The following is a 14,378-nucleotide window of genomic DNA, read 5'->3' as shown; positions in this document are numbered from 1 at the left end:
CAGCAAGAACCAATTCCTAATTATGCGAATCCTGTGCAAGCTGCACAAGCCTGGGGAGTTTGATCCAGCCCAATGGGTGCCTAGATAGATTCGCAGATGCAGAAGCATTGTTGCGGAAAACACCGGAGTATCAGAGATACCTCCAAACGTCTAAGATGACTCTACCTTGAGCAGCCCTGTTGATCCTCTGTCCTTGGGGATCTTCGAGGTCCGGCGATGCCATCAGCGGTATGTTCAACAGATAGGAACGCGCACGAGTCTGAAATTATCTTCCGACCATTCGGACCGCAAGGAAGCATGGGGCGCTGTTCCCACTTCCGACGAGATAGTTGTTCCTTTCGCAGCCATCGATTATCTACATTCTGTATGTCTAAAGAATCCTGGTGTATATTCCCAATGGACTGCGAGCTGTTATCCCTTCCAGGCGCTAGGGGATGAGGGTTTCCAAGCCCGCACTGATGGAGTGCTCCATTTATATGAGGAACCAGAAAAGGTGTTTGCACTGCTAGAGTGCAAGGCAAGGCGGAGAGAAGATGCCCTCCCTCAGGTTCAGTATCAGGAGGCAGCCCAGATAGCGGCATGGGTTTTACAGAAAAACCATCCAGAAACAGCAATGCCGGGACGGTATGTTTTCTGGACTTCTGCTTTTTTGTAAGCAACCTAACACAAGAGTCTTCCCCAGAATCTTTCTGATTTCCCATGACCGAAACGAAATCACCTTGACTTTTGGAACCCTCGATCGCCACTATCGCAACTTTTTACTAGGAAAGACTCATGCCTCCCGCTTCCTCACTCTTTACGAATACGGCCCATTTCGCCTAGATGACGCTTCTAATATGGAGCAAGTGGCTTGTATTGTTTTGGCATTTGTTCTGGGTGTGGGGAAAGGCAGGTAGAGGAACCAATACCCGGGGTTCACGAGATATGATTTGGTCATTGCAGCTTCAGGCTCAATATCATGAACTACGGGATACATTTGTAAGAATGAAAAGGGGTTAACAATCACTACTAGATAAACTAGAATTATGGCAACTTATACATCATTCGCCGTTACCCTTGCCGCCGCCTGAGGAAACAGCTTCCACCCGTTAGCAAGAATTGTACCCCTAGGAATATCATTCTGCGCTTCGAAATCCATGATATCTTTTCTATTCTCCTCCATAGTCTGTTCAATAGAACACGGCGCTCCACAATCCGCCCCATACACCACGTTCTCAAGTCCTACCATCTTCACAGCTGGCTGAAGCCCCGTCTTCGCAGTTGCAGCCGTGTCAACGTAAAAACGCCCAAGCTGCTCCTCAATCTCCTTTCTCGTGATCTCATTCGGATTCGGCACCCATTCCTCTGTTCCAAGCAACGCCAACCGACCAGACAGAACGGGCAACACTCCACCACAGTGCGCTAGAACAAATTTGATATTAGAATAGCGGCGGAAGACACCATTGTAAAGCATATCAACAACAGTTCTTGCCGTATCAAAAGCCACCTCAATCAATGGCGACGGACGACCGTTTGTTGGCGCCGCGTAAGCATTAGGGTGGATATGAACAACCGCCTTCCGAGAGTTCAGCACATCCCAAACAGGTTCGAGACGAGGATCTCCCAGCCCGACACCCTTGTAAACGGTCGTCACAGCGAATCCATCCGCTGGGATCGCGAATGTCGATGTTGTTCGTTTGATTTCGCTAAGGCACAGCTCTGGATCGTCGGTTGGAAGCGCCGCCAGGAGTCCAAAGCGGGAGGGATATTTTGACACAAGTGACGCGGCGTAGGTATTGGCTTCCTTGAGCTTCTCGAGACTGCTTTGTGGAATGTATGAGAGCATTTGCATCTGGACGTTTGCCCAGTCGTTGTACCGGAGGATAGACTCGACTTCCCATGTTACGGGGCGCGAGACCATGAAGCATGCTGCTCGGAAGGATTCGGCTAGGGCTTCTGCTTCGCCTGGTGCTTGGGGTAGGTAGAAATGTCCGTGGATGTCTAGCCAGCCTTGGGGTGGCATTTTGAACTTACCGTACTCGGGTCGGTTCGTCTGTCATTTTTCTTGGCCATCTTGTGGAATCTGTTCTGGAAGTGATGGATACAGTAAAGTTATAGAGAGTGGATCCGGATATTAGGAAGGGTCCGGAGGTAGCGCAGACGGAGATAACAGGACATTACAGGATCTTGATCGGATTTAGGGCCGGTTGGGGGTCACGTAACCCCATTTCATGTTATGATTTAGTAGTAGGGAGGCCTCATATTGACCATTCCATTCCATCCTTGGATTCGGCCTTAGGAGAGTTGCAATATAGAGAGTTCCGCATACGTGATCATCATTACGAGTATTGGTCAGCAATAAAATATAACAGGGAGTGCAGGAAAAGAACAACAATGTTAAAACTGTAAGTTCAACTCTTTTAGTAGGAACCACGAAGCTGAATACGTAGATCTAATGGTGGGGCAAGGGTGAGATGGTTTTTTGATCGCAATAAAAGATATATGTTGGAAACTCTCTGACTAAAGAGAACATAGCAAAGATACACTCGAGTATCGAAGATAGCAACATATCAAGACTCCTTGAAGCTGAAAAGCACTCTTACAGTACCCATTTGTGCCCACGCTTAGAGAAGCTGGGAAGTATAGACGCTCGGGCCTGGGACAAGAATAGAATAGACCCATTCACCTAGTACGGGATAGGGCTAGGTAGAAGTAGTGGGGACAACGAAGCACCTACAGTGGGATGCAAAAAGTTTGAAACCAGCCGCTTTTACCGCCCTACATACCGCCTTAGGTCAACCCAACCGAATTCAGGCGCCTGAACCTATACACGTCGATATACGCGTTGAATTATGGCTCCTAGAAAGGAACTAGATCCTCAGATTCGCTTACGTATATGTGAGCTGCATAGTATTGGATGGGGTCCGACTAAAATCTATCGGCAGCACCCTGAAATACCTCTTTCTACTATTAAAACTACTATACGTCGAGAGTCAATTCGGGTTAATAATACTACGCGCGCGCGTTCTGGCCGCCCTCGAAAGCTTACAGAACAACAACGTGATCATATATATGATTTAGTTCAATCAGAACCTCATATACGACATATTGATTTACTTACAGAGGTAGATCATGTGGTCAAACGCCGCTCTATTCAGTATTTACTGAGCGAAATGGGTTGCCGCAAATGGAAGCAGTTAAATCGGCCTGAAATTAAGCCTATCCACGCAGCCAAACGCCTTGCCTGGGCTAGGCGCTACGAACACTATACTGCAGAGGATTGGGCGCGCGTTAAATGGAGCGATGAGTACATGGTTGAACGAGGTATTGGGGTACGTCCAACCTGGACCTTTCTACGTCCCCGAGATCAGCTTAAAAATCACGATATACATGCTAAGCCCTGTGGAAAAGGTATAAAGCAGATGTTCTGGGCTGCCTTTGGAGAAGATATACGCACAGGCCTTGTCCCACTAGATAGTGACCCTGAATCGGCTCAGGGAGGTGTTACTGCAGCTATTATTCTTGCTTTATATCGTGCCTTTCTACCAGATCTATTACAAGAAGGTGATATTTTTATGCATGATGGAGCTAGTATACACCGTACGTATATCGTACGTGAAGGCCTTGAGGAAATGGGTATAGAGGTGATGGAATGGCCACCTTATTCGCCTGATCTGAATCCTATTGAAAATCTATGGGCGTTGATGAAAGAAGAAATCTATAAGCTCTATCCAGAGCTTCTAACCGCTCCCAACACTGCTTCTATACGTGAGCTTTTAACTAAGGCAGCTCAGGAAGCCTGGCATTCTATAGAAAATCGTGTTTTAGTACGCCTTTCTACTACTATGCCTCACCGTGTTCAGGCAGTTATTGAGGCAGATGGCTGGTATACTAAATACTAGTAATGGTTAAATTTGCGAGGTTTCTGCCTGGCAGAATGACCTAATTAGGAAGGCGGCTAGATTAGGCAATAAAACCACGGTTTCAAACTTTTTGCATCCCACTGTACTATGTGAGCAACAGATTTTCAAAATTACTGTCAATCCTGCATGAAATTCCCGGTAAAAGAATTTCCTGATCTTAGGTTGGAAAGACTACCCTCTCTAACTATCTCTGTTATGTAGCTCTAGTAGTTAGTGCGTAAAAGTCAACAGGGAACCGTGAGTCGCGATATTGATTAGATACAACTATACTATATATTTCGACTACCGAAGGCCCAGGTATGAAAATATATCATAATTCCTCAACACTGCAACACTTAACCACAGTTTACAACATAGTATAAAAGTAGTCAGGACACACGTAAATACAATGCGACAAGGTATATAATTTTATAATATTCCCTGGAGTGCAAGCAAACCTGTCATACAACATGGTCAAAAGCACGGACATCACATGATGTCCAAAGAAGGGGGCCAGATCTGTTATATAATCAGGAGCTAAACCTGAACGGGGAGACGAATGTAACATGGAATGAACCGGACTAAATGACCTGAGGCAACTTGTTGGCCCCGCGAGGCTTAAACAGTTACAGCCTCGAGCTACCACTCGCTTTTTAGAGGATGCAGGGGTTGTTGTTATAAACCTATGACCCCCCCTGAAACTCTCATATCTTCCTCATATCTTTTCTTGCCCTTCCCTGGTGAACAGGCTCAGCGCGCCAAACTTCAAGGTGTTCCTGACCGCGGTTCCTGAATGCGGAGTTGCCAAGTTTCCTAATCCGGTCATCCATTTACGTTCGGATATTTATCGTCACTCGTTATATTCTTAATTCTCTACTTGTTGGTGACATTGTACAGTTTTCCCTGGCGACCATATATAAAGCGCTTGGGAAAGAATGGCAGAAGAGACACAGGTCCTTTCCATCCAGCAACGGATCGCCGCCCTGAACCAGGCGCAGGTCGGACAAAGCCCTCAGGCTGCCGCATCCCCGTTACTCGGGGCGCAACCAACCCCTTTCGCATCGCGTCCAGCCCCTTCGCGACAGCAAACGATCAATAATCCTCCAGTCAATTCCCATGACTCTCTTGGTGATAGAAACGAGCCAACCGGGGCGCAACCAAAACCTGTGCCCAGGCCACCACCAATACCTGTTCAGAAACCAAGGGCCCCTCCACCGTTGCCGGCTCGAAAGGCGTCAACTGAATCAGCACCAGCGCTACCACCACGAAGACCGTCAGGGTTCTCTCGAAAGGAATCTAGGGAGTCCCTAGGCTCGGATGTGTCCCATTCAACGTCTACAAGTGCGGGGAGGGCTACAATAGCATCGACCACGTCTAATAACTCGGATACCATCCGCAGTGTACGTGCGCCTGCATGGGGTGCAAAATTGCCTCCTTTGCCACCGAAAAGACAAGATACGAAAACCGTTCAACCGCCCCCACGACCGAGACCATCACCTGCAAATAGCAGCAGAAGCCTCTCGCAGGGTCGCCCCTCACTACCCCCTCGGCGAGAGTCGACCAACAGCACGTCAACTAATGGAAACCGCTCTACCTCTCGGCCTCCTCCGCCATTACCTTCTAGAATAAATAGCGACAAGTCACCTGGACCAAGTGCAGACACAAATGGCAAGCAATCAACGAGAAAATTGCCACCGCCGCCCCCCTCGAGTGCTGCTCTGGAGAAGATTCAAAGTTCAGGGCTTGCAGGGATAAACCGGAACACCGAGAACTCTGGGAAAGGGACGAATGGTAGTGTACAAGAGCCGCAGCCGAACGGGGTGCCACCCCCAGTTCCCAGAGCGACACGTCCAGATGTCGACCTCGCCAAACTTCAGGCGACTAAACCTCGCCTTTGTAAAACCACGCATTCAGCTACGGCACCGAGCACAATGTGCTTGAAGTGCCGCGATTTCTCGGCGCCTGATGCTCATGCAGCGCAATATCCTCGCGAGTCACTGCCGTCTTACGACTTGGCATGGCTGGCGAGGGAACTGACAGCGCCGTTTCCTTCCCCCACTGATAAAGCGAGGGCCTTGTTCACTTGGTTCCACCATAATATAGAATACGATGTGCATTCCTTCTTCAACAAATGTGTAAAACCTTCCACGCCAGCGGGAACTCTAGCGTCAGGACTGGCGGTGTGTGAAGGATACGCCAGTCTATTTGCAACTCTCGCAACCCACGCTGGGCTCGAGGCGGTAGTAGTCGCTGGTCACGGCAAGGGCTATGGCTATGACGCTCCAGCTCCAGGCTCCCCCATACCACCGGTTTCGGCAACCGGACATGCCTGGAGTGCAGTGAGGATTGATAATGGACAGTGGAAGCTGTTGGACGCCTGTTGGGGTGCAGGTGTAGTTCAGGGTCCAGGCCTCCCTTACAAGAAGCAATTTAACCCGGCCATGTTCACCGACTCGAATGACGAGTTCGGGCTCCGACATTTCCCTTCCAACCGATCTCACTTCTTCCGGGATGATGGCCGGCCCGAGATCACTTGGGAGGAGTACATCCTGGGCAACCCGAACTCACCATTGAGTGCTGAGCAGCCGACAATCTTTGGCGACGCACAAAACCACAGCATAGGCGAACGGTCATTCCGTCCGGCGGCCAAGCAAATCTCCATCCACGACCCCAGCCCGCTCCGGTTCCAGTTCAATCTCATCTGCGAACACTGGACCCTGGAGCATCACACCCGAGCTAAGCCTGGGCTTTTCTTGCTGATGGTTCACGGCCTCGACGGTCGGCAAGACGACCGTCTCCCCTTCACCCATGTCCGGGGCTCCGGACCGGGGGGAGGCGGGGACTTCTGGTATGTCGATGTACCGAATGCCAAGATACTGGGTGCACCCGGTCAGAAGCTAGCCATCGCCGTACTTACCAGCTTCGGGGATCGAAAGGACGCACGGGGCGTGACCGCGGAAGAATATCGGCAGCAAGTCGGTCGGGTAGGAATGGCGTGGGCGTACATTGCGGAGTGGCAGCTGGTGTGATTTAGCGTGCAGCCCTAACGGTCTTGCGGGCTTGGAATAAGGCGCCGCTTGGCTTCTCTCATGGCGACGTCCCTATTGGTTCTGAATTTCCCTAATACCCGAATCCTCGTACTCGAAGTTTCTTCCGCGACCAGGGGGATCATGATGTTGCTTAGCATATAATACACTAATGATAACGTAGCCGGTAAGCGGTCCGGTCATGTAAGCACTCCGGTCACCCCACGCGTTTTTCCGCGCCTTCTAGAATTGAAGCTATTCAACTACCAGCTATTCAACCAAAAATGCCTAAAAGCTCTAAAGATCGAGTGGAGCAGGAAGGCAGAATCCTATTAGCTATTTCAGCTTTAAATAAGCAAAAAGTAGCTAGTATTCGAAAAGCTGCATCTATTTTTAATATACCTTATTCTACTCTTCAAGAATAATTAAATGGTCATACTTTTCAAGCTAAACTACGCGTCAAAAGCCATAAATTAACTTAAAATAAGGAGGATTCCTTAGTACGATAGATTCTATTGCTAGATCAATATAGAGCAGCTCCTCGGTATACACACGTATGAGAAATAGCCAATATTCTACTTGCTAAGCGTGGTAATCCTATCCCTACTACTATAGATTAAAAATAGATATATAATCTAGTTCAGCGCAGAGATAAGCTAAAATCTCGCTTCTTTTATCGCTATAACTATCAGCGCGCTAAATACAAGAATCCTAAGCTTCTACATAAATAATTTAAGCGTGTACAGATCACTATAATACAGTATAGGATTCAACCAAACGATATTTATAACTTTAATAAAATTAGCTTTACAATAGGCTTGATATCTACTACTAAAATAGTTATTTAAGCTAAATTAGCTGGTAGACCTTTTCTTCTATAGCCAAGAAATCAGAAATGGATTACTTCTATTAAGTATATCGGCTCTAGAAAATCTCTTCCACCTTATCTTATTTTTAAAGGCAAAGTCTATATTAAGGGCTAGTACGAGATGGATCTACTACCAGACTAGCATATAGAAATAAGTACAAATAGCTGGACTACCAATAAAATAGGCCTTCGTTAGCTGCAGCGGCTATTTATACCTTTTACTATTAGCCATATAGTTAGTCAATATCGTCTTTTAATACTCGATAGCCACAATAGTTATTTAACACCTCAGTTCAACGATATATATAGTCAAAACAATATTATACCTCTCTATATATCTATACACTCGTCTTATCTACTTCAGCCGCTTAATATAGACTACTTTAGCCCTTTAAAACGCGCGTACGGACAACTAATTAAAAATAAGATAAGATTAGGCTTTAACCATATCAATAAACTTAACTTTTTTAAAGCCTTTTGTCACAGAAATGATAACGATCATGCAAGGTGACTGTATAGTATACCCTGTCCCAGGTATATGGACATCCCGGTGGCCGAACGGCGTCTTCGGTATCTATATCCGTCACCTTTCTAATGACGTACAGTGGCCCCGTTAGGAGGATTGATCATTGTATACAGAGAATCTTAGGGGTCCTCGGCTATAAATTAGTACTGTAGTCATTAGTAGGAAATCAAGAATCAGTCTTCTGTCTCTAGTATCTACTGCCTAGTGCTTTGCCCACGTATCCTTACCTAGTTGACAGGTCCTCTACCCTGACTAGTAGATATTTCTCTAACAATTCTGATTCTTCTTTTCAACTACTTAAGGATGTCGTTGGCATTATTATCCCGATTATCTAATAGAGATATTTCTTTATCTTCAAGAACTCCTAACGAAAACATGCCTCTTCTTATAGAAATAATTCTAGAAACTATTCCTGAATTAAATATTTAAAAAAGCGAAACTCTCCAAATGTTACAGACCCTTGTCTAGCGCACCTTATCGAAGGCGGACACACAAGGCAGAATAACGATAGGATGACGATGGCCGATTCCTGAGTGGAAGGCACCCGACGAATCGTTTATCTAGTAGTTATTCGGAAAGGGCTACGGACGCCGATACCAGCTACCACAACAAAGTCACGTGCATCGTAGCAGTGACACGACCAAACGTATCAGCGACACGACAAGCTCGTAGCACTGACAAGATACATCGTATCACTGACACGAAGAGTCGTAGCAGTGACACGACGGGCAAGGATATATAAGGACACTCATTTATGTACTTAAGTTTAGTTCTTCGTGATCAATACACATGGTTACTACAGAGTTACCTTTAGTAGCAAGACCAGTCTCAACTCGTTCGCACTCTTCTAACTATTAAGTATACGTACTTAATAGGCCTGGCCCTTTGGACTCGAGTCTAGTATCGACGGCAGTCTTGTGTCGACTGCATCCCTGTGACGACGGCAGTCTAGTATCGACGGCAGTCTAGTGTCGACGGAAGCCTCATAACGACTCCCGTCTTCCCCAGACCGCAACCCAACAGCGACGGAGGTCAAAGAACGACTTCAGGTTAGTAACCCTCGAAACGTGGTCCGCTAACTGGTCTCAGACTTGACGACGAAGCCCCGGGCGTAACACCAAAGTCTAAAAGATACTATTTAACGACTGGAGAATTGACTATAAAGTAAAGAATCTTTATAAAATTGCCGACGATCCAGTTCCACTTTATTAATAGATGGCTGTACTGCCAAACTTTTCAAGAATATTCTTGAGTTTATCCTCGACTTTAGACTATAATAAAGGTAGGAATGGATCCTTAACCTAGAATACTCTTTTAAGAGAGTAAAAAGACGTCTAAGAAGAGATAATTAGAAAATTATTACAGCACTTTTTTATATATCTCTAATTTACCGACAGCGATGGTACCGACACCTTATAAAAAAAAAAAGAGATTAACAAAGAAATGCCGAGGAATCGTAGCAATACTTTATAAAATAGACCCTCTTATTAATTAGGAATTTAGCTATTTTATAGTCTAATATTATAAGCCAGCTTTAAAGAGCTTATTAGTAAAAAGACTAAGATTCGAGAGAGTTTTATATCTACCTCGACTTCTTAGAGTAATATTTCTTAAAGTAATTAGAAAGAGAAAGAGCGCTTATTTTTTTTATAAAACTTTTTCTAGAATTATTAAAATATATATAAAAATACTATATAAAGCTTCTAGATTAACGAGATAAAATGGTAATCCTTGTTATACATTATTAAAATCTTCTATATAGAGAATAAAAACAGAAACATGACACTTTTTTAAAGGAAAGTAAAAATAAAGACGATAAATTAAACAAAGATAAGAAACTATAAAATATAAAGAAAAATTTAAAAAAAAACTCTAAAAAACTTAATAAAAACTCTATCAATAATAAAGGGAATTTTTTATAATTGTAAGCGCTCTGCCGGCGTACTACTATCTATAGGCGGTAGGCCTGCGGAGCGCGGTCGGCCAACGGGCTTCAGGAAGGCAGTACTAGGAAGCTCAAGGTTGTTTAGGATTGTATGGCAGTTCCCCTATCTAGTATAACAGAACGAATCGCTTGAGGATCGGAATCCTCTGCGCGATTCTAACATAAATATATTTGTGCGTTACGTAAGCCAACGGCCCGCTGGCGGCTCGCCTGCGGGGGATCTAGTTGCCTGAGGCAACCCGCCGTTACAACTATCCCCCCTTCGGAAAAACGAACCGTCCCGGTTCGTGCCTGAGTTCTGAGGCGCTCAACACCTCGCTTCGATAGGCCGCGCAACACAAAAACGCGCCTTATTCAAACGCTCAACAATAGGATTGTAGGGGTCCAACACATTGCTTCACAATAGTCCTGAATAGTCGGAACACTGACGGAACGCTTTCGGGATAGCGTCGTAGGGTCCTTTATTCCTATAAATTGTAACATTTCTCGTAGCCATGTTCACCTCTTCAGATCACTTTGAAAGTGCAGACAGCGCGGTAAGTTTTGGCTTCCTTTCCCGTAGGGGCGCCGCTAGGGTTGCGAATTGACGGCGTCTCTGTTGTTTTGAAGATGGGTAAACGTAAGAACGCCGTTCGTGGAGTTGCGAAAGCCTCTCAGGAGGCAAAGCGGGCCCGGTTGGCCCTGCAGAACCCTGTGAGTACTCCTTTCTAAATATCCTCATCTTTCGGGGAGCCGTCGGTGCGCCTTCGCAGGGAAACAGAGCTAATATGCTTATTAGCCCCCCGTGCCCCCGCTCGCGCCCCCTCCCCCGCCTCCTGCCCCGTTGGGCCCTCCTCTTTCGGAGGTAAGTGTTCCTCAGTCTGGCAGGGGTGCGTTCTGGCTGATTCAGGTGGTTTAGGATACGTTGCCCCGGCCCCCTTACGGGGATCTTGATGATCTCCTGCCTCCGGCCCCTGGGGGGGACTCTCCTTTGCCCCCCTGGGGGTCGCCTTCGCCGCCGCCGCGGTCTCCGTCGCCTCCCCCGGCGCCTCCCAGTTCCCCCCCGGTAAGTAGGCAGTCTGAATCCGAGTGCGGCGCGACGGGGTGACGCTGACGGTTTATAGGTGCCCTGTAGGCGCTGCGCCAAGTCGTTGTTCGTTGGCACTTCTTCTGGTGTCGAGGGACCCTTGGTTTGCGTGTCTCGGGGTGCCGGGCGGCCCTGCGTGCGGTGTGCGCGCCTGAAGAAGCCGTGTCTTGCGCTGCCGGGACCCGCGCGGGCCGAGGTCGCTCGTCTGCAGGCCCTGCCGCCGAGTCAAGAGGCCGTGAAGGCCACGGATGACCTGACCAAGCATATCGAGGAGGCTACCAACCGCCTCGGTAAGCTGAACAAGGTCCATCCGTGTCTAGCGGCGTTGCGGGATATAAACCGCAACCTATTCCGTCTGGTAAACGTCCAGCGGGAGCTCGGCGGTATGGAGCCTCTTCCTGAGGGCGACCTGGTGGACTGGGAGAGTTTGTGGTAGTTCGTTTGTTTGGTTTTCTGTTTGTTTGTTTGGGGCCCGCTGGCGGGCAACCTGCGTTGTGCCTTCGGGCCGTTTTTCTGTTTTTCTTTTCTTAACTTAATGAAGTTGTTTTGCTCTTCCTGCATGAGTATTCTTGTTGACGATATGGGTGTAGTAGCTCAGGACATCCTCATTAAACCTCAAAACCCTGTGGGTGAAAGAGGAAGAGTAATGCCGCCGCGTCTTTCGGAGGCATATCAAAACCCTGTGGGAAAAAGATCATGCTCTCCTCCGTGACCGACGGGGTGCCTCCGGCACCTCGCTGGCTTTCCGGTAAGCCGCAACAGTTTCAGCAGCGTTCTTAAGGTTTTCCTCTGGTTCCCACGAGTTCTCGTAACTCGGCCACCCTTTCCATTTGACAAGATACTGCAGCTTTCGATAGTATACTCGATGAGCAAGCACTTCTTCCACTTCCCATTCCTCCTGATCGTCGATGACGATCGGTTGAGCTTCTCCAGCCTCTACTCCTGCGCGCCGGTGGTATGGCTTCAACAGTGATACATGAAAGACGGGGTGGATATGACCGTACGCCTTTGGCAGCCGCAAGCGGTACGCTTGTTTCCCGACGGCCTCCGTAATCATAAATGGGCCGTCGTACTTCAAGTCCAGTTTCTTGTTTGGCCGCCATGACTTGATATTCTTTGTTGATAGCAGGACTTCTTGTCCTACGCGCAGCTGCGTGGCCTTGTGGCGCTTATTATATCCTTCTGCCTGCCGCTCCGTTGCCTTCTTCAGATTTTCTTCCAGTTTGGTCCGGATGTCGGCCAGGCCTTTCAACCGCAGTTCTACTGATGCGTTTGATGTCGTCGGTCCGATGGCTTCGAGCCCGGGGACCGCCGGTTCCATGCCTTGCCAAGCCATGAAGGGCGAATATCCCGTGGACGCGTTCTTGGCATTGTTGTAAGCGAACTCCGCGGTAGGCAACCAATCTGCCCAGTCGCTCTGTTGGTAGTTTGTATACATCCGCAAGTATGCTTCGAGCGTTTGATTCTGACGTTCAGTCTGTCCGTCCGTCTGCGGGTGGAAAGCGGTACTCAGGCGGCCTTTTATACGGAGACCTTGACAGAATTGCATCCAGTACGCGCTGGTAAAGAGCGAACCTCTGTCAGTGACCAGACTTCTCGGGGATCCGGTCTTGCAGACGATTTCATCTAGGAACATGTTAGCCAGTTCTTCTGCAGTCACGGTTCCGGTTGTGGGTAGGTATCTCGCGGCCTTCGTGTATCGGTCTACCACCACAAGAATTGCGTCATATACGCGGCCCTTTCGGCCCGATGGCGGCAGGCCGACCACGAAGTCCATCGTCAGGTCTTGCCATGGCCCTTCTGGAACAGGAAGGGAGGCCAGCTCGCCCTGCGGCAGCTTTCTAGGGACCTTCATCTTCTGGCAGACAGGACAGTCCCGGACGTAGTTCTCAATGTCTGTACGCAGACCGTCCCAATAGAACTTCCTTCTGATCAATTCAAGAGTCTTCTCTCGGCCAAAGTGGCCCGCAAATGGATCATCGTGATGCACTCTCAGGATCTCTTGCCTGAGTGCAGAGCACGGAGGCACATAGATGGTTTCTCCGCGGTACAGCAATCCGCCGTCAACGCGCCATCGCCCCGTCAGGTCGCCGCTTGTTTCAGCAACGTCGCTTTTGTGCCCGCTCTCCTTCTTTCCTTCACCGGGCAGCAGTTTGCCGCGGATTTGGCCAACAAAGGCGTCCCCCTGTTGGGCCTGCAGGATCGCATCTCGAAGAGGGTGCGACGTTGCTTCGCAAACGACTTCCTCTCTGGCAACTTCTCGTGCCATCGTTCTGAGAGCCAAGAGTTCCGGACCTCTTGAGCTCACGATCGAAATCTCCGACTCGGCCACCGAAGGCGCTCCGACGTCGTTCCGATCATCCGGTACCGCCCGTAACTTCCTCTGAAGCGTGGGTAACAGTCCAACGTTTCTCTGTACGTGGACATCTTCATAGTCTTTCCGCCGCGAAGGCGCGTCGGCCGGGTTCAGGTGCCCAGGCCGGTATTCTATCTGGAAATCGTAAGCCGCCAGGAGCTCTGCCCATCGGGCCTGACGCTTATCCAGTTTCACTGTCTTCTTCGAATAGAAGTATTGCAAGCTTTCATGGTCGCTCTGCACGCGGATCGCATGCGGTGCGCCTTCGAGGTAGTGTCTCCACACTTTGAAACATTCCACGATGGCAAGCAACTCCTGATCGTGAACAGGATAACGACCTTCTATCTCCGTCAGCTTCCTTGAGTAGAAAGCAACTGGTTGCCAGTCGGAACGCCGGCGGGGCTCCTCAACCCCGTCAACAGGTTGTAGGAGGATGCCCGCGATAGCGAATCCTGAGGCGTCTGTGATCAATTTGATTCGTAATGCAGGGTCAAAGTGTCGCAGGATCGGAGGGCCGCTGAACGCCGCTTTCAGTTCATCAAAAGCTTCTCGCGCCTCCGTGGTAAGGATAAACGGCCCTGTCTTCCTTCCCTTCTGCATTCCTTTCAACATATCAGACAGGGGCTTAGTGATCCGGGCGTACTGGTGCACGAAGCGCCTAAAGTACCCCGTGAATCCTAAGAACACCTGAATATCGTGAAAGGATTCTA

General features: G+C 48.5%; 5 protein-coding genes across 5 annotated transcripts; 4 read left to right on the top strand and 1 right to left on the bottom strand.

Moving 5' to 3' along the window:
- Positions 1-216: 216 nt before the first annotated feature.
- AO090023000253 (uncharacterized protein) lies at positions 217-655 on the top strand (the record flags this gene model as incomplete). The annotated part of the gene is given in 3 exon segments (XM_023235502.1): positions 217-228; positions 242-364; positions 425-655. The coding sequence occupies 3 exon segments, from the start codon at positions 217-219 to the stop codon at positions 653-655; spliced, it is 366 nt and encodes a 121-aa protein (XP_023090518.1).
- A 378-nt stretch (positions 656-1,033) lies between these two features.
- On the bottom strand, positions 1,034-2,002 carry AO090023000252 (amidohydrolase family protein; the record flags this gene model as incomplete). Its single annotated transcript, XM_023235501.1, has 1 exon — positions 1,034-2,002. The coding sequence occupies one exon, from the start codon at positions 2,000-2,002 to the stop codon at positions 1,034-1,036; it is 969 nt and encodes a 322-aa protein (XP_023090517.1).
- Positions 2,003-2,831: 829 nt separating this feature from the next.
- On the top strand, positions 2,832-3,881 carry AO090023000251 (uncharacterized protein; the record flags this gene model as incomplete). The annotated part of the gene is made up of 1 exon (XM_023235500.1): positions 2,832-3,881. One exon carries the CDS (start codon positions 2,832-2,834, stop codon positions 3,879-3,881), a length of 1,050 nt encoding a protein of 349 aa, XP_023090516.1.
- Positions 3,882-4,816: 935 nt separating this feature from the next.
- AO090023000250 (uncharacterized protein) lies at positions 4,817-6,910 on the top strand (the record flags this gene model as incomplete). The annotated part of the gene is made up of 1 exon (XM_001820771.3): positions 4,817-6,910. The coding sequence occupies one exon, from the start codon at positions 4,817-4,819 to the stop codon at positions 6,908-6,910; it is 2,094 nt and encodes a 697-aa protein (XP_001820823.1).
- Positions 6,911-7,191: 281 nt separating this feature from the next.
- On the top strand, positions 7,192-8,286 carry AO090023000249 (uncharacterized protein; the record flags this gene model as incomplete). Its single annotated transcript, XM_023235499.1, has 5 exons — positions 7,192-7,269; positions 7,417-7,461; positions 7,645-7,746; positions 7,789-7,872; positions 7,978-8,286. The coding sequence occupies 5 exons, from the start codon at positions 7,192-7,194 to the stop codon at positions 8,284-8,286; spliced, it is 618 nt and encodes a 205-aa protein (XP_023090515.1).
- Positions 8,287-14,378: the final 6,092 nt, after the last annotated feature.

This window comes from Aspergillus oryzae, chromosome 3 (assembly GCF_000184455.2).
Source record: "Aspergillus oryzae RIB40 DNA, chromosome 3".
In the NCBI taxonomy this organism is placed as follows: domain Eukaryota; kingdom Fungi; phylum Ascomycota; class Eurotiomycetes; order Eurotiales; family Aspergillaceae; genus Aspergillus; species Aspergillus oryzae.
This window is presented reverse-complemented; position numbering and strand designations above follow the sequence as displayed.